Source organism: Mytilus galloprovincialis, chromosome 8 (assembly GCF_965363235.1).
Source record: "Mytilus galloprovincialis chromosome 8, xbMytGall1.hap1.1, whole genome shotgun sequence".
NCBI lineage: Eukaryota > Metazoa > Mollusca > Bivalvia > Mytilida > Mytilidae > Mytilus > Mytilus galloprovincialis.
Genome location: NC_134845.1, coordinates 10,120,467 through 10,141,245, shown reverse-complemented (window position 1 = coordinate 10,141,245; position 20,779 = coordinate 10,120,467). Strand labels below are relative to the sequence as shown.

At 31.0% G+C, this 20,779-nt stretch overlaps 1 protein-coding gene across 4 annotated transcripts in view; it reads left to right on the top strand.

Moving 5' to 3' along the window:
* The window catches only part of LOC143085045 (cytoplasmic FMR1-interacting protein-like), a 53,752-nt gene that overhangs the window by 1,004 nt on the left and 31,969 nt on the right, over positions 1 to 20,779 (top strand). For 2 of the 4 annotated variants that reach the window (XM_076261187.1, XM_076261185.1), the window contains exons 2-7: positions 12,000 to 12,218; positions 12,751 to 12,828; positions 13,603 to 13,704; positions 16,351 to 16,532; positions 19,528 to 19,753; positions 20,436 to 20,540. In XM_076261187.1, the coding sequence (XP_076117302.1) occupies positions 12,009 to 12,218; positions 12,751 to 12,828; positions 13,603 to 13,704; positions 16,351 to 16,532; positions 19,528 to 19,753; positions 20,436 to 20,540 (903 nt within the window). In that variant the 5' untranslated portion in view covers positions 12,000 to 12,008. Of the gene's footprint in view, positions 1 to 11,999; positions 12,219 to 12,750; positions 12,829 to 13,602; positions 13,705 to 14,667; positions 14,850 to 16,350; positions 16,533 to 19,527; positions 19,754 to 20,435; positions 20,541 to 20,779 lie in introns of all 4 variants that reach the window. The other 2 variants (XM_076261186.1, XM_076261184.1) reach the window with 1 other exon arrangement.

Genomic DNA, 20,779 nt, shown 5'->3' with positions numbered 1-20,779 from the left:
TGACTTTTAAAACATTGGTTATTAAATAATAGTATATTATCGATGTATTTTATAGCTTAAAAATGATTTACAGAAAGCAGATAAGTTCATAAATTTAAAGAACTTTTTAAATTTAGTGTCTACATCTAACATGGAGACCACGGAAATCACAATGGCCACCATGTGGGAAGTACACACTAAATTTAAAATGTCGGATCTTTATGAACTTATCAGTTTTGTAAATCATTTTTAAGTTATAAAATACATCGATAATATATAATTACTTAATAATCAATGTTTAAAAGTCATCAATATGCGTTAATATTAAAATTTCAAGTGTTATTCAGATAATAACAGTGTTTAATATTCGGTCATTCGTGTTACCCTCAATTCATCATGTTCATCTGAGGGCGACTTTATGGTCATAGATTTTGAATGCATGAAATACTGAATGAGATTTGTGTAAACTAGATACTTTGAACGTGTAGTCCATTTTCATTGATATTTTAAATGAAACTGTATGATTGTGGATTCAAGCATGTCAAGTGTAAAATCATCCCAGCAGGGTGAGCAAACAGAGGCACACCAAGTTTCAATGGGATAAATATTTCACCTCACAGTTGTTCTAGATTAGGCCCAAAAAAATATATGTCTGTTTACGGTTACCCAACCAACCCTATTTTGAGTGCCGACCCTACACCATTTTATTTCCATCTTGAGGTGAAAAATAAACTGAACTTGTGTTAAAAGTGAAGATAGTGTTGCCTCATATACATCCCAATGTTCATAATCATGAATATTATAGCTGTTTTAAGGAAATTTGCGACTCATGTATTGAAATAAACATTTTGCCACCATTTTTTTCCAATCAATAACAAAGGGAAATAATCCAATCATTAAAATTACGGGTAAACTCGGCCCATGATTAACAACGACAAGACGCAACCGCACACTCAAAATCATGTCACAAAAAATAAAGTGAAAATAAAATAAAATGAAAATACCGACCTACCCACCCTTTTTTAGCTCACCTGGCCTAAAAGGCCATGTGAGCTTTTCTCATCACTTGGCGTCCGTCGTCGTCGACGACGTCGTCGTTAACAATTTTTCAAACATCTTCTCCTCTGAAACTACTGAATGGATTTGAATGAAACTTAGCATGATTGTTCCTTAGAGTATCCTGCACAAAGTGTGTGCTTCGATTTTTGATCCGTCAAAAAACATGGCCGCCGTTACTTAAAATAGAACATAGGGGTCAAATGCAGTTTTTGGCTTATATCTCAAAAACGAAAGCATTTAGAGCAAATCTGACATGGGGTAAAAATGTTCATTAGGTCAAGATCTATCAGCCCTGAAATTTTCAGATGAATCAAACAAACCATTGTTGGGTTGCTGCCACTTAATTGGTAATTTTAAGGAAATTTTGCAGTTTTTGGAAAATGACGCAGTCATTGTTCCATAACTGCCGACCTGATATCTCTGCCTACCGCGCTTGGTTTCGTATTTACTAATTTCAATACAAACTGGAGGAATGTGCTTGTGTTATCATTATGCATGAGCATTGTGTAGTAATCAGCCAGGAACCAGTTTACAAACTAACTGGTTTCTGTTTGTATTCCACTACAGTCGAAGAAAGTGTTGTAGTTTGACAGGAACCAGTCCAGAATTTTGTAAACTACAAAACGTAATCGGTTATTATCATTCCGTTTTGGTGTTTCATACCGACTTATATGGTTTGAATAAGCTTAAGACCCTTCAAACATTAATGTGATAGGTATATTAAAGACTGTTTTACAAAAGGATGAAACTGTTTTGCTTTAAAAGTCGTAGTATAGTGATATATGTTATGTACGGATTTCCACTCTCACCGGTTAATTTCTTCTTTTACACGTGCTTTTGAAACTTCCTGTTTAAACATCGCAAGTTTTGAAATTGTTTTTGTCGAGCCTTCGACTTTAGTCGAAAAAGCGAGACTAAGCGATCCTACATTCCGTCGTCGTCGGCGTCGTCGTCGTCGGCGGCGTCCACAAATATTCACTCTGTGGTTAAAGTTTTTGAAATTTTAATAACTTTCTTAAACTATACTGAATTTCTACCAAACTTGGACAGAAGCTTGTTTATGATCATAAGCAAGTATTCAGAAGTAAATTTTGTAAAAATAAAATTCCATTTTTTCCGTATTTTACTTATAAATGGACTTAGTTTTTCTGCGAGGAAAAATTACATTCACTCTGTGGTTAAAGTTTTTAAAATTTTAATAACTTTCATAAACTATCCTTGATTTGTACCAAACTTGGACAGAAGCTTGTTTATGATCACAAGATAGTATCAAGAAGAAAATTTTGTAAAAATAAATTTCCACTTTTCCGTATTTTACTTATAAATGGACTTAGTTTTTCTGCGAGGAAACAAAACATTCACTCTGTGGTTAAAGTTTTTAAAATTTTAATAACTTTCATAAACTATCCTTGATTTGTACCAAACTTGGACAGAAGCTTGTTTATGATCATAAGATAGTATCAAGAAGAAAATTTTGTAAAAATAAATTTCCACTTTTCCGTAATTTACTTATAAATGGACTTAGTTTTTTTGCCAGAAACAAAACATTCACTCTGTGGTTTAAGTTTTTAAAATTTTTATAATGTTCTTAAACTATCCTGGATTTCTAACAAACTTTGACAAAAGCTTGTTTCTGATCATAAAATATTATTCAGAAGTAAATTTAAAAAAAAAAAATTCACTTTTTCCGTATTTTACTTATAAATGGACTTAGTTTTTCTTCCAGTTAACATTACATACAGTCTGCAGTTAAAGTTTATAAAACATTTTTTAGATTCATAAACTATCCTGGATTTTTTTACCAAACTTGGAAGCTTCTTTCAATCAAAAGACAGTATCGAGAGGGAAATTTTTATTGATGTTTATCCTCATTTTTGTTGAGTCTGCGATTAACAGCAAAAGTAGGCGAGACACTGGGTTCCGTGGAACCCTTACGAATTTTTTGAGTGAATTAAACTTATTTTAACAATCACGAAGCGTTCGGGAATCATTTCAAGCAGTTTCTTCTTCTCTTTGATGATGGAAAATAGGCTTTCTCAAGAAAATACCGCAAACGATCGCAGAGGAATTGAAACGTACAAGTCAAGTCGGCACCTGGTTAAATTGGCATCTAGTCAAATCGGCACCTATTTGACGTCAATACGGCTTCCAATAATATTTATTATAATATTTTCTATTCAATTAATTAATAACTGTTACCAAGTACATAGTGAATATTAGGTAAACAACGAGACCAAAGTGAATATGTTGTTGTGTATAAAAGTAAACAACGAAGCTATTGTTTTAACCATTAGACAATTATTAAAATGAAATGAAAAACTATGAGTCCCTTTCAATAAATCAAACTTTCATGCCAAATAATTAGCAAATTTAAGGTGGGTTTTTTTTCAGTAATGTTTAAACAGCATTAAACAAACAATCCTGTAAAAGACTTAACTGGTTAAATAATGCATAAAAATATCCAATAAGGCTATTTTATTTTTTTCTGGGACGCCTTCCTAAGACGTTCGTAGGAAGGCTTCCTAAGAAGGCGTCCCAGAAAAAAATTAACATAAGCCTTGTGGTCATAGGAAGGTGTCCCAGAATAAAATTTAAAAAGCCTTGCCAGACGTAATAATTATTTGGACTACTCATATATATCATTAAAAATACACCAAAAAATTCATGTAGTTGAGAAAAATAAATACATTCAAAATGTACATGAACATGCAAAAAAGTGAAAGTTAGTATTAACTCTTTTTGCTTTAAAAATTTACAACTGCATTTAAGTATTGAATGCTTTCTTTTGTAAATTCATTGAGGTGTAAAAGCGTTGACCGAAGTACTTTTTGTATGAAGCGCGTAAGCGCTTCATTCTAAAAATGTGCACACGGTCAACGCTTTTGCAACCCTATGAGGTTACAAAAAGAAACATTCAATACTTATAATTACTTTTTTTAGCTAGGATCATGAAAACACGAATTTTATAACTTTTTTATTCAATTCATCTGTGCACTTTATTGTGGGACCACGTGTTATCATGAATGAAAAGTTTTATTGAGTGATGCAATTGCTTGAGGAATAACATGTGATGTGCAGTTAGCCAATCAGAATAAAGTATTATAATGAAACATATATCAAATGTAATTATAACAAAATACATTACGTTGTAAGAGTTATCTCCCCAAACACTGTTTTTCTTGTGGCCACCTCTCCTTCGTAACCGTAAAAGATTTTATTTTACCAAATTGCTCGTTACATATTTAGGATAAGAATATTCGTTTGAACCATAGCTCTATGGGGACTCCATATGAGAGTTATTCCCCCTTTTTCATTTGATTCAAGCGATATGCATTTTCAACTGGTAAACCATAACTGATAGAGACCTAGGGTCTTCATGAGGTCATTGGTACTAAAAATGAAAATGAGGTCAATGTCAAAGGTCAAGGTCATATTATAAATTTTGATTTTGGCTTATTTTCACTTCTTTTCAAATACTGTATGACATTTTGACAAATAATTTTTCATAAATTATTAGTTGCGACATGTCCTTACTTGCATATTTTGGTTGAAAGGCTGCGCATACAATAAAAGGGAGTTTTTGTCCATCTTACATTTAAAATTACGCGTCAAGTGGTAGTACTCATTAACCAAACATATTAAAGACCTAGGATATTTTGATTCAAGGTCCATGGTTTGTGACCTTGAAATTGAGGTCAAGGTCATAGGTTAATAGGACGTCATAAAGCCATAGGAACTAACATTTTAAACTGATTTTTCATATTTCAATATAAAAATAGATCTTTTCTAGTGGAAAGACTTCAATTGTTCTCTGAACAATTTGTTTTTAATTTACATCATATTTTGTGGGAGAAGGGGGTTCAGACTATGTGGTATCAGGTCTGTTTGCGCCCAATACACTTTCGCACCTCGCACGTTCACACCCAAGGTCCGTTCGCACTCTACTCATTCGCGCCCAATTTTAATTCAAATTCAAGTTGAATAATTGGAAAATCATGATTGTTGTTTTAAATTGCTTTGGTGTAAATACTGAATGTATTTTTAGCTTGGTATGAGTAAAACATTGAAGATTTTAAAGGAAAAACACAAAAGATAATTGTTTTTAAGCCCTTTGATCTGAAACAACAAAACAATAAAATATAGGAACCAAAATATAGCAATCCACTATTATAACCAAAACATGATAAAATTTATTCAACACACAGAAAAAAAATAGTCAGAATCTCACTTCATTATGAAAGAGGTCAATGAAACAAAGTATAGCAATACACTAACCAAAACATGATTAAGAGTTATTCAACGCTAAATAAAACGTTGACAAAATACCACTTTATTTAGAAACGATTATTATTATCTTTAACAATACGCTATCCAAAACATGATTAAGATTTATTCAACACAAAAAAAAAATGCTGTCTCACTTTATTTTGAGACAATGACCACAATTATACTTATAAGAAAACACTTGCTTACAGAGTTATTAAACACAAAACCAATTAAGATTAGTTGCGAACATGTAGGGTGTGAAAGTGAAAGGGGGCGAACATGAGTTGGTGCAAACGTGAATGGCGCGAACGGACCCGGATTCAGCCTATGTACCAGTGAGAAATATAGAAGCCTTTCTACGGTATTTATTTGTACAATTCAGGTAGTCTTGACCTATTCATTTGTCTTAAAAAAAAACCCAGCCAGTTGGCACCTTCACTTCACACACACACATATACGAATATCAATTATATGCTTACGAGACATGTTGCATTGTTAAACTAATTACGGTATGTGAAAATCAAGACTTGCATAAAAACTATCCCAATATTAGAGACAGTGGCGTCATTTTTCTTCAGAGCTTTCAGCTCTTTGATTGGTCATTATCTTGAATATTATTATAGATAAAGATAAACTGTAAACAGCAAAAATGATCAGCAGAGTAAGATCTACAAATAAGTTAATATGACCAAAATTGTCCATTGACCCCTTAAGGGGTTATTGTCCTTTAATGACAATTTTTCACAATTTGTTCATCATATTTGCTAACTTTAAAAAGATCTTCTCCTCTGAAACTGCTGAGTGGATTTGGATGAAACTTAGCATGATTGTTCCTTAGATTATCCTGCACAAAGTGTGTGCTTCGATTTTTGATCCGTCAAAAAACATGGCCGCCGTTACTGAAAATAGAACATAGGGGTCAAATGCAGTTTTTGGCTTATATCTCAAAAACGAAAGCATTTAGAGCAAATCTGACATGGGGTAAAAATGTTCATTAGGTCAAGATCTATCAGCCCTGAAATTTTCAGATGAATCAAACAAACCATTGTTGGGTTGCTGCCACTTAATTGGTAATTTTAAGGAAATTTTGCAGTTTTTGGTCATTATCTTGAATATTATTATAGATGCAGATAAACTGTTAATAGCAAAAATGTTAAGCAAAGTAAGATCTACAAATAAGTCAATTTGACCAAAATTGTCAATTGACCTCTTAAGGAGTTATTGCCCTTTAAAGACTTTTTTCACAATTTGTTCATCATGTTGACTTACTTTAAAAAATCTTCTCCTTTGAAACTGCTGTATCAATTTCAGCCAAACTTAGGCTAAATGAGTTTTAGAGTTTCAGAGTATCTAGTATAAATTTTATATTTCATTTCCTTGTATGTCAAGAAACATAGCTCCTATGGCTAAAATAGAACATAGGAGAAAATGATTTTTTTTTTTGCTTTTGAAGAAAATAGGACGATTCAAAGAACATTTAAATAAATTGAAAAGCCAAAATAATCATTGATGAGAGATTAAACCAAAAAAATTCAGGTGAGCGATTCAGGCTCTTGAGAGCCTCTTGTTTTTTAAAGCATGTAACCTTAAAAACAGACATATATTTTTTTTTACATGTATTAAAAAAAAGGCTCCATAACAAAACATGTTAAAAATAAACATTATAATCGTGATAATATTCTTTATATATATTACTCTATACAATGTAGTATATTCCCTTTAGGAGCCCCCAACACAAAAAGTCACAATCATTGACAATGTAAAATTATGTTGAAATATTGTCATGAATATATATATTTATGTAAAATTTACAGTTGAACGGCAAACGATTTAATGGCTTCTAAGTTCAAGACATTGGTCACGTGATAAAAGGTCAGAGTTTACGATTTTTTTGTAAACGTGCATGCCTCGTGGTTTTTGGACTCGTATCGTCTTATTTATACTCGTACATTAATAAAAACCAAAGTGTTCAATTCTAGATTGAATAAGCTTTCTTATTTTATATAATTATAATAAAAAAGTATTGTTAAAATGTTATAAATTCACGAGCGAAGTGAAACTTTTTTTCTGAAAATTTGCGTAGGTCCACGGAAAATCCTTAATAAATCCTTAAATAGGTTTGGTAACGTGTTGAGAGGTATAAAATATGAAGTAAAACCATTTTTTGCTCCTAATATTACAATATCAGATCACAAAAACCCCGGATACGCAATTCTGTCAGATTATTCGTGGCGAAGCGGAGATCAAAGGGAGATAACTCGATACGCGCATCGTAGGAAATTGCAAGTTCACAATAGTAAATATGAGTAAAATTAATGATTGCAGATCTATTTCGACGAGTTCTTGAATACCGTTCAATATTCCATGTTCCTCTACTGTTGTAACATTAAAATAGTCATGGAAGTTCAAGTTCTTACAGGTTTTTGAACACTTCCAAAGAAGACACTTACCAACATTTTATATCAGACCAGAGACATATATGTGTATATATGTCTCTGATCAGACCGACTCTCTGAAACTTGAATATATTGTATATATTCTCAAACACCCTTTTAGTAGATACAAGGATACAAGATGGGTTTATCAGTCATTTGTCAGAAGAACCTGTGTAACAATAGAAGCAGAAGCAGAAGATTACATTTAAACAAAAATATGGGGGAAAAAAGGAAATACATGTATATAGTCTTCAAAATTGTGACCATTACCATAGATTGAAAATAAAATCAATCTGAAGTAGCCAGAAGTACATGTACAATTTTTGTTTTATTATAGCTGCTTTAAGATACAGTTGCAGATCTCAGGGAGTCTGATTGGAACCTCCTCTTTTTATGGAAGATTAATGCATTTGAATGGGATCATGCATATAGTTGGAACCCTCCTTTTTATCCTTGGTTGAGAATACCACCACTTATGTTTAAAATTTTCTGGATTCACCCTGAGATAAGAAACTACATAAGTTGTACAAGTTCTGTTGCTTGCCTTAATCAAGAGAAAAAATCTGAACATTCAAAGAACCAGAAAGGGATTTAAAACATAATAATCAACACAAAGATCACTGAACAAAAGCTGTATTGTAATCTGATATATCCTGCAGTTATCATAAATCCTGTTATATGTATAAATATTTGAAGTTTTGCTTTATATTTTTTCTTCTTTCTTATATTTGAATTCAAAAGTCCTGCAACCAACTGTTAAGTGCTTGGTAATCAATTATTGATTGGATAATAACATCAGCTGACCAGTAAATAAAATTTGAAAATGCTTAGTTGAAATAAAATAGTGGTATTATGTCATTAGATATACTGAATCAACTTCAAATTTAATCCAAATTCACATTTACCTGCACTAAAATGCATAGTCAATTGGACTACAAAAACCTGAGACTACTTCAATGTATAACATAGAGATTGTGGTCACCTCCCATGTTATAGTAGTCTTAAACAAAAACAAAACTGACTTCACTTAAATACAGTATGTTCAGAATTTTTTTGAAAAAGGACAAAGTTCAAAAAGAAATTTATTATTCTGATATCAGAAATAATCTCACAGTATCAAAGCAGAATGTCAGTTCTTTTAATTGAGATAACCAGTTTAATCACATTATTTACTTTTATAAAAAAAAATGATATTATCTGGATTTACAATCATTGACTAAGCTTGTCATCAACTCACTTACTTTACAAATGCTTTTAAGAGTTAACCTGTCAGTACTAAAATAAATAATTGTGGTATAAGACAAGATATTTTATTCAAATTAAAGGGCATATGAAGAGCAAAGTAATGTACATGTATTACAATGATTTATATATGTGTATATATAATGGATCAATGATGTTGATATAAATCAGATAAATATGGAGATAACCAACTCCATTCTTAGATTTTAAACCACAGCTAGTTCAGAGCCACATATATTTGAAAAGGCATATAATAATTATATCTTCAATTAACAGGCAAATATTCCCAAATGCCCAATTAAAACATTATCTGTACTCTCTATATATATTGATAACTTTCTGAGTTCAAACCATTTATTTTAAATTGCAACACAGTCACTTTTCAATGCCTCTAGGTTTTCTTGAATAAAAAGCCAATTAGATTTGTCACTTGTGCTTAACTTTTCACAACTTTTTTTAACTTATTATTATATTATAATTAAATTCTTTTCTTAAAAACTTATAAAGGGGAAACTGACATTTATGGTATAGTTGCCAATGACATAACAGCCTGGAAACTTATCACCAGAGTCCATGTCTCTGTTAGCAGTGACAGTTAAATTACAAGTCACTTGACATACATCAACAATTAATACATTCCATTGTTTTAAGGCAAATGAGGAAAATAAGAGTAACAATAGCTTTTGCCTTACTACATGCACAAGAGAATATTAGAAATTATAATATAAATTAGAAAATATCAGAGGCAAAAAAGACAGGACTTAGCCACTGGACTTTTAGTAAAGTACCCTTACTAACCCTTAGAGGAGCTGCTGTATACTAGAAAAAATTATATTGATGATTTGACCCCATCAATCAGCATTTTAGCATTACATTATTGTCAATTGCTATCTGCTCTATTTGTTCCAACCTGTCATGAGAGTCAAAATGTATTCCTAGGGTGGGAATTAAACCCATGTACGTTCATTTACTTTATTGTTCTTTGTGTACACAAAATGTACATGTCCATGAAATATATCAAATGCAAAAAATGCTGTAATGTATCATTACACCCTCATTAGTTAAGGACCAAGTAAAAGAAGTCCCTGCACCTACCTAGACGTATTTCTTGGGTAAGATTTATTATATAACTATTGGAAGTATAACACCATAAAGGTTATTGGTAAGTATATAGTAACATCAACGTGCAATTCAAGTAAACAAACTGTCAAACATAAACAATCTACCACGTGTTTGTCTGCTGTGCTTGAAAACGACCCATCAGGCTTATTTACACGAATTTTTGCTCAAGCAGACAGTTAAATATGTCCGTTTACGTTATGGGGTCTGTTAAGAATGTATTTGCTGTTATAAATTGTGTATGCATGGAAATATAAGGAAGATAACATTGATTTTTACCGTAACTTTTGAATACACAACATTCCCAAGGTATCCCCACAAAACACATGGCTACTTTGTAACGACGGCTGGTAACGTGTAGCCACTTTCTAACGGCAAATGCCATTGGATGATCTTCAAAAATCAATAATAAAATTGCTAATAAATGATTGGATACGAAATTCTGTCAGATTATAAATAGGTGAAAAAATGTAAACATTGAAATCCGCCATCTTGACGTAGGAAACAAACTAATTTTCAGTCTTGGATTAAAGGACATTGCGCACATTGCCAGCGTATCATGCATAAACAGTCATCTGCAAATATATCTTTCAATTTGTGTTTTACACTTACTTTTCTATGTTTTAGTTAATTTAATGTTTTAATTCACTACAGAATGGGACATCGTTCTTAAAGATGCCGTAGAAAAAAATATAGGTGGCGCTGTTTGTGGGCGTAAACATTTTACATACGGGTTCTTTTTTTGTCGACAAATTGACCTCTATCTGTCAGATTCAGGCGTTTGCCTTCCAACTGTTACAGTAATTTACTGAGAGTTGACATCAAATCATCCTGGGTCTGTATGCTAAAGGCCTTGAGTTCAATTCCCAGAATAGACACTGGATTGTTTTCAACAAAAATTTTGATAGGTCTTTTCTGTAGGAATATTTTAAAGTTTTTTTATGGAATTGACATTGCTGCCAACATTTTACAGAACAAAAGAAAGCATGGAGAACTAAGAAACGCAAGCTAGGGTAATCTTGTAGGGATGATCCAGCTCATATCAAGACAACCATTGTAAAACAAAGGAGCTGGAATGTATCTTTTGAAAAAGATTAAGTTACATAAAATACATCAATTGAAGTGTTACATGTATCTTAAGGTCTGCATCTGTATAAATTTTATTAAAATTCATATTTTTGAATCTCAATACCTCAGATCAATGTACATTAATTTTATATCAAATGGACTATAAAAACTTGATTTAACCAAGTATTCAAATCAACCAAGTTCTACCCATCAATGGTAAAAATGCATTGATCAAACAGAATTTTACTAAGACTTTTAAATTAGTTCTACTCATTAGAGTTTTTAGCACAAGCGAGTTCAACACAACAGGATGCATCTGTAATTCACATTCAATTGGGCAAATACAATTTACTCAAATATCATGAATACATAACTGTACTTAAAATCAGTTATTACATTTCAAAGATAATGAGTATTATTTCAATGCTACATTAACATGTTTATTTCTTTTGTTCATAGTCATACTACAGATGTACCAGCAGGAGATATTTGATTAGAGGAAAACACACAAACTGATGACATTTATTGATATTCCTTTGATGTACATACATGTACAAAATGCATATCATGTATATGCTGAACTTGTAATGTTGTTAGTCAATTTGAAATTTTGACGTTTTCCTTGGTGTTCATTCAACATTTTAAACAAAATGATTCTCTAATCCTTAAATATTGTCAAATGTACTAAGTTACAATTAATTCATACTACTACTAGTACTGTAACTCCTATTTGAATTCTTCAAAACTCATTGCCGCACCTATCTCTGTTAATATATGATTATATGACGCTATTATCCCACACATTTATAAATAAATTTTCTTCTTTTTTAGCTTTAAAAAATGTCTGGAGACAAGATATCCCTGACAGACGCCCTACAGAATGTAGATGTTCTGGATGAATTGCCTTTACCTGATCAACAACCTTGTATAGAAGGCCTGTCATTGTCCATCCATTACCAAGCTAACTTTGACACTAATTTCGAGGATAGAAATGCCTATGTCACTGGGGTTGCCAAGTATATAGAAGAGGCCACAGTACATGCAGATTTGGTATGTACAATATATACATATAAAATTGAGAATGGAAATGGGGAATGTGTCAACGAAACAACAACCCAACCAAAGAGCAGACAACAGCAGAAGGCCACCAATGGGTCTCCAATGCAGCGAGAAACTCATGAACCAGAAGCGTGCTTCAGCTGACCCGTAAACAAAATGTATACTTGTTCAGTGATAATGAACGTCATACTAAACTCTGAAATATACACAAGAAACTAAAATTTAAAATCATACAAGACTAACAAAGGTCAAAGGCTCCTTCCTGACTTGGGACAGGAACATAGTTTGAAGTGCAATAATGTGAACACTTTCAATTAGCACCAATAATGTTGATATAAATATTCTTTGAAAAAAAGAAAGCTCATCATTTATGAGGTTTGCCAAATCTATAATTCTCAGTGCTGTGAACTACTACCATCAAGACTGAAAATTACCTGAATTGTACTATAGATCAGCCTGATAAGGGTAACCAAAGTAATTATGAGTTTTGCCACTGTATAAACTTGATCATATATTTTTACAGAACAAGCTATTAGAGAAAGGGCAAGAGTTTGCTGCAATATTATACACATGGAGATGCTGTTCTAGAGCCTTACCGCAGGTAAATAGAATAAATGATAACACATATACTGAACTTTAAGATACAAGTATACATGTATATTAACAAATCAATTCCCATAGGGTAATGGAAGAGGGGCATTACATTTACTGGTCTGTCAATTCATTAGTAGTAAATTAGTCTGTCAGTCCCATTCTAGGTTGACATAGATTGAAGCAACTGTAAGTCACTGTACAGCCTTCATGAATGAGAAAAATGTATGTCTCATAGTAAGCTATTAAACCCAAGCATAACAAAATGTAAATCTATTTAATGAAAAAACCAACATATTTATATTATCACAACATTATTTTATTCCAAAAACAGATCAGGGTCTCATTTCTAAAAAAGTATGGAAAACCTTTGAGATCCATTCATCAAATTTTTTTTAATTTCCTAATAACAAATTTGACTATAAACAAAAATCAGACCATTGTCTCTAACCTTGTTGGTCAGAAGCATGGAATTACCTTGCACTCTGATGCATATTCAAGGGCATTTACTCTGAGGAATGATATGATCATATTTCAAACATGTATATAAATAATTATAAAAATAGGGCCTGATTTAAGCAGTACCCTTAAAAGTTTTACTAGTTAGTGACCAATAAAACTACAGTATAAATTCTAATACATGTAGTTCTATTAGTAAAAAGACAAGGAGATGTACATTGTAGTGCGATTGCCAATGTGATGACTATACACCAACTACTGAGGATGTCAGCCAAAATTATTGTTCAACTATAAATGAAGCTGTAAAAAAATATTTGTATTTCAGGTGAAAAGTAATGAACAACCTAACAGATCAGAGATTTACAATAAGATTGTGGAAGTCCTGGATCCACAAGTGTCAAAACTTATGGAATTTATGTATTTTGTGGTAATTATAAGAGCTGAAATAAGAAGTATAAAGCATTGTCATAAGTTATTTTTTATAAGAATACTTGCAAACATAATATTTACATGTTATAATTTGGGAGGGGGGGGGGTGCAAATGGATTTTTTAGATTTAAATAAAATATAACCTTTCACATGATTTTTGTGTTGCCAATTAAAACATTGCTTGTAACTTCAGAACAAAAACAAAGTCTCATTTTAAAGATGATTGCATAATATTTTGATACATGTAGCTGTAACAATGACCTTGACATTTCAGATTTGGATAACACAATTTCCTGTTATTAAATCATAGTTTCTTATAGGTATTAAAAAGAAGTGTTATTCAAATAAATACTTTAGGCAATCATTTAGAACATCTTTCTGGAAGTTACATTTACTTTCATATTTAGTTTAAAACATTTAAATTCTAGCTTTCTTGAATCTCAATCTTCTTCTGTATGTGTAGGCTTTGAAAGAATTAGTGATATGTTTTCGAGCAAATACATGTAGTTTTGTCACCGCAATGTTGTCTGCCTATTGGCTTACATTTTTTATTGCCACTATATGATCTTCTTTCTTTTTTGTGTGATTCCCTTTAAATAAATCCTCAAACTAAATGATAACTTTCATCTTAGAAAAAACAAAATTTCCTTTGTAATCAATCTGTACCTTCAAATGAGTGTACAATAATTTGTTTTCTTCTTGATTATTCATGAGTTATTTATACTTTTTGTCACTCTACATTCAGCCAACAACATTTAATAAATATGAGTATTGACTGGTAAATTATTCATAGAATAAGGTAGAGAATGTATGTTTTAATTGTTTCAGATACTGCTAAACATGCTAAATGATTCGCATGTTATATGGATACATTTAACATTCTTTTTGTATTTCAGAACAAGGAATACTATGATAACAGAAGCCAAAATTGATCAGAATTTATATGTCTTTTAATTTGTAGAAAAATGCTATAGACAGATTTGGTGAGCAGATAAAACGTCTTTGTCACGTTCAGAAGAGAAATGATTTTGTTTCTGAGGCCTATTTATTGACCTTAGGAAAGTTCATCAATACATTTGTTGAGCTTGATCAGTTAAAAAACATGAAAGCGAGTATCAGTAATGATTACTCTGCCTTTAGAAGGTGAGTCCTGAGCAGACATATCATAGGCAGAAGATATACACTATATATACAACATACCGTGGAAGATATGTAACATTTTTTACTCACATGCCATGTGACTGCTTAGTTTTCTTACAAGATGGTGATAAATATTCAGCATTTTAAACTAATACTAAATTGTTGTTTTCAATTATAGAGAACAATTAATATTAGATTGTATTCAAAAGAATTTGCTTCACTTTATAAGACAGAGGAAAACTTTTTTGATTGAAAAACCTTTATGCTGCATACATATTAAATAATGCAGCTTTTGAGTTTAAAAAATAATTTTGTGAAATACAACCATCTTTGCTTTACTGAGCAGTCAGTTTTGGAGCAAATGGAAAGAATTCAAGATTTTCAGTAAATTAAAGATAATTCACTGATATTTGATTTAAGCAGATAATGTTGATTTTGAAAAAACAAAAATTAAAGATAGAATTTCAAATTTATTGTAAAAAAACTGAACTTTGATAAATGTCATGTTGCTTGTTTCTATAATTATTTTTTTTTCACAAGTTTGTTTTTCCCATTTACACATTTCTTTTCTTGCATGTATTTTCTATAAATTGCAGCATCATTTCTGATTACTTTACAATTATCTTTTATTCTTTTCCATGTATGTTATCTGTGCTTTATATTGCCCAACGAATAAGCTATTCATAAAAACTACCAGTAAAAATATGAAATCAGAAATATCAGATATTCATAAAATTAATGCTTATGAATGATATTTGCACAATACCAATCAACCTTGGACATATATATTAAAAGATAGTATGTCTGCTTTAATTCTTCAGAAACTTTTTTTTTAATAATTAAGCATTTTTCTATTATGAAATCAGTATCTTTAGCTTAAAATTTCCTTGAATGTTATAATTTTTTATTTATTACTCGTGATATGTTTGATGTCATTGTTTTCACTGGTTTAAAATATTTGCTAGTTATATTCATTAGCCAAATTTGATAATTTTTATAGGAAATGTATAGTAGCTATAGGAATTAATAAATGTATTGTTTTATAGAGATTAGAGTGGGGCAGCACTTCTAAAAGTATTTCATACAACCTCAAAATAAACATTTGTTGTTGTATGGATGATACATATAATCAACTCTCTTTATTTGGAATGGAAAAAACTGATGTTTCTGAAACTTTAGAAGATATTAGAATAAATTTCACAAAGAATTTCTTTAAAAAACGATTTAGAACAAAATTTTGCGGTTACTAAATACTTAGTGGAGGATCATTTCAAAAAGTTGGTATAATGATTTAGACATCTAATTTGTTTCAAGTTAATGAGAGTTGGTTATATTTATAAGCTAACAAGGGTGCAGTGGTAATAAAAAGAATTTAAACATATCTCAAATGCAGAATTTGATTTCAGATTTTTTTCCACAGAGAATGAGCATAGATCCATTCTTAAAGTCATTGGGGTTGAAGTTCCAAATCATATATTATAAAACAGTTAATTATACTTTACAGCGTGAATCCATTGAACGATTTGGGGGTGAAGTGAAACGTTTGTGTCACATACAGAAAAGAAATGATTTTGTATCTGAGGCCTATTTATTGACCCTGGGGAAGTTCATTAATACATTTGCTGAGCTAGATCAGTTAAAAAATATGAAAGCCAGTATCAGAAATGATTATTCAGCATTTAGGAGGTGAGGGTCTGTGTGTGTGTTGTTTTGGGGACATTGCAGTTTAGGGGATAGTAACTTAATTGTGTAGTAGCCTTGTAGTCTTAATCACCCAGATGCAGATAAGTTTTAACAAATAATCTAATCTTAAAATGTTGTGTTTAATAGTTATTTAGTTAACAAAGGAGAATTTCTAATGTTCATGAAGAATGATTTTTTCTGAATTAAAAGAAAATATAAATGAATACATTTGGTTGCTATTGAAAGTTTTCTATTTTACCCTTTTATGGTTTTTATGGAATTCATTTTGGGTTATTTCTTCTTGACAACTTTTTATGCTCCCGTCGTAACGGAGGTGGCATCAAGTTTTACACTTGTCCGTCTATATGTACGTCCAATAATTGACTTCTGTTCCCTTACTTGAGTTTGCCTCAACCAAATGTTATGAAACTTATACCATGTATACACAATGCTTATTACCACAAAACACAGATCAATGTTGAATTTTGGTGGTGTCACTTTAACCGTTATAGAGTTATGCCCCTTTATAGATGGAAAAATTGCAAATAGTTTCGGTTCTGTAACTTAAGTTTGTCCCATATAAACATTATGGAACCTATACACAATACTTATTACAACAAAACTCAGATCAAGTACAAATTTGGGTAGCGCCACTTTTATTATTCTTGAGCAATGTCCCTTTAAAATGTTGTATGCAAGCAGGGGCATCTGTGTCCATGGGGGTATAATATAGAGGTCTCCTCAAAACAAACATCTCTCATTTAGCTTATAGAGAATGAGTAATTATTTATTAAGTTACTCGTCTAAAAATTTTAGTTTAGAGTAAAAATGTGTGTACAATGAACAATTTTTTTGTTTTGGTAGACAATTATTAATAAATATGCTGGTTTTAATTTTCTGCATCTGTCTGATTGTGACTATTTGTTGTGGTGATCTTACTAATATTTAGAAGTGTTTTGTTTCAGTTCTCTTTAATAGCTATATTTCTTTTATGTTGGCGTTAAATAATTGTAGAGCATGAATTTTCTTATAAATTATCTTTGTTTTTGTTTCAAATATATTTTTTGAATTCTTGGTTTAAATTCTTTGATATTTCCCTTGACTTATATGCGTGTTTTTAACAACAAGGAAAATCAGAATCAAGCAGTATTTATATTTAGTGTTTTTATAAATTTAGAAACACATCAGAGGGAATTCCCCAGTTGTGATAAAAATGTGAGAGTTCTCTGAAATTCCGATAAATCTATTTCTGTCATATAAGAACTGAAGTGGAGTTTTACTTATATGTCACCGTTATTAAACTGATATTTGATATTGTACTTCCATAAAAAAAATAGAGAACCATTTAGGTTTAATATACATTCTTACTACAGGCTTTGTTTAGGTAATTATGCGCATGCATATAGTTTTCTTGACTTCAAGGGGTACTAGGTTAAATGGTTGCCCTGGATTCCCCACTCGATTGATTAATTTATAACTCATGGGATCCTTTCTATGTGTGTCTGCTATTGAGGGTTATTGTTGTTGCATAATTTTAAATCATATGCATCATTTAAATTAAAATAAATTAGTCCACATCGTTAAGGTTTATTTTCAACACCCCTTCAGGCGAAATGGAGTCTTCCATATTATCGTTTCGAGTTGTCTCCCTTCCGGAAGTCAGTTCCGTGAATTCTGAATCAAAACATTACGTTGAGAAAAATTAACTCGTTCTGTCGTTAAACGTCGTAATATATTAAAAACAATCGCAATTTAAATCGAGGAATGTGTACGTAAAGGAGTCATGATCACTGACCCAAAGGAAATTAAATATTTAAAGAGTTAGGAATGGGGTTTCTCCTAGAATTAACGTAGGAAAATAGGTGATAAGATATGCAGTGTAATACTTTTCTCACTCTGAGTCTCAGTGACTGCTGTGGAAAGTAAACTTGGAATTGATAGTACAAAAATAAAACACGATAGGCCTAAGTACATTGTTCATACACTTTTAACCAGGATTGGCTATTTTGTAACTATTCAGATTACGTAAATTACATTTTACATTTGCAGTTGAATTAGTTTTGAAAATAATATTATCCAGCTACATATATACATGTGTCAATGAAAACAATGGCAATCGTATCCCTCAGAGCAATCTGCTCAAGTTGATTAATACTCTTCTCAATCTCACATTATTGGACTAACTAAAATTTATCCTTGCCTCTCTCATCCTTATTTTGTCAAGTGTCAAATATTTTTTTACTGATAATAAAGCAACATGAAATTTGACCAAAATGTCAATAAAGTTCGTGTAAAATCCTTTAAAAACACTCATTTTATCCAATTGTTTGATAAAGGATAGATTTAAAATCACATTTCAGTATAATGATTGCAATTACTACCAAAAAAAAGATGAAAATTCAATCCAAACTACAAAACAAACAAAATATCATAGACACGTTCTAAATTGGATATCATATAAAAGAGTTTTCTGTAACGGTTCTTATAACTATTAATATGAATTGGTGAGTATTTTTCTTTTTTAAATAATAACTTGCATTGCACGATATATTTTTTTCTATTTCTTCATTAAACTCTTGCTTATGAAGAATATCCTGTTGTTACTGCTGAAACTTATTTACTTATTTTCTTACTACTTTTCTTTAAAATTTAAATCATAGCTTCATTATTTTGTTTACATGTATTTGTTTTAATACGTCTTTCATATGACATATATATATATTTGTATGTATTGCTAAAGTGTATTTTATTAGCTGTCATGTTTTGATACCTCATGTTAGATTATTTTTATATTTTTCAATGAATTTTAATTATAAGTTGTTGTATTTTTGTGAAATGTTACTTAAATGTTACTTGGTTACCATATACAAATAAGTTTTATTGTGTTCTATTTTGAAAATGAATTGAGTTCTAAAAGCATTTATGCTAAGAAATTTTGTAATTCGTTCAGAAATTATATTGTTATTATTGACATATTTAAAGTAATATGATATTTCAGGGCTGCACAGTTCCTGAAGGTAATCGCTGACCCGCAAGCTCTACAAGAATCTCAGAATTTATCCATGTTCCTGGCCACACAAAACAAAATCCGAGACATGCTAAAAGAAGTCCTCCAGTCCACACCTGGTTATGAGGAATTGTTAGCTGATGTCATCAACATATGTGTCAACATGTATGAAAGTAGATTGTATCTGGAACCATCAGAGAAATACATGTTGGTTAAGGTATGCTCTTCATCATTAGGTCGTCTGACTTTGTAGTAGGTAATGACTGTTACATGTAGTCATAATAGGGTAATACCTTTAACTATCAAGCTTCTCGCACCTTTTTGCTTGTTTTGTTAAATATTGGTGATTTGTCATAATGTATTATATATTTGATGAGTCACAAGCAACTTGCTAGAATAGAAAATTGTCTAGAAAACCTAGATGGTGAATGGAAATGTTATGTTTATATAGTATAGGTTCTTTGAATATCAATTTTACAGAATGTAATGCACATGATGCATACTAATTAGAAAATAAAAAACTTGATAGAATAAACCCACTGCCATTGTCAAAATTCCCAATGCTATTCTACAACAACATGAACAATAGACTGATTTAATATTTAATAATGGTTAACCAAGGACGACAGTAATATAATATGTATAATGTATAATACAATTCAGTATTTATTTTCTTCCATAGGTGATGGCTTGTGGGTTGTTTATAATATATGTATAATGTATAATACAATTCAGTATTTATTTTCTTCCATAGGTGATGACTTTGTGGGTTGTTTATAATATATGTATAATGTATAATACAATTCAGTATTTATTTTCTGCCATAGGTGATGACTTGTGGGTTGTTTATAATATATGTATAATGTATAATACAATTCAGTATTTATTTTCTTCCATAGGTGATGGCTTGTGGGTTGTTTATGATTGACAATGAACAAAACAACATCTATAAAATGGACTCCAAGAAAAGAATCAATTTAACCAAAATAGACAAATACTTAAAGGTAAGAATAAAAGACTAACATCAAGTTTACATTTGATTCCACTCCACTGACTTGTGCCAAAATTACAGGCTTTGGACTTTGAAAATTTTATGAAAATAACAGTTTTACGAACTTTAATTTTCAAATATCCATTCCTAGAAATGGCATCAAGTTTTTTATTGGTGTGCAACAGGGTCCATTCATGTTATTCAAACACATCTTCTTTTCAAAATGTTTCAGATCCCCCTGGGCCTGTTACT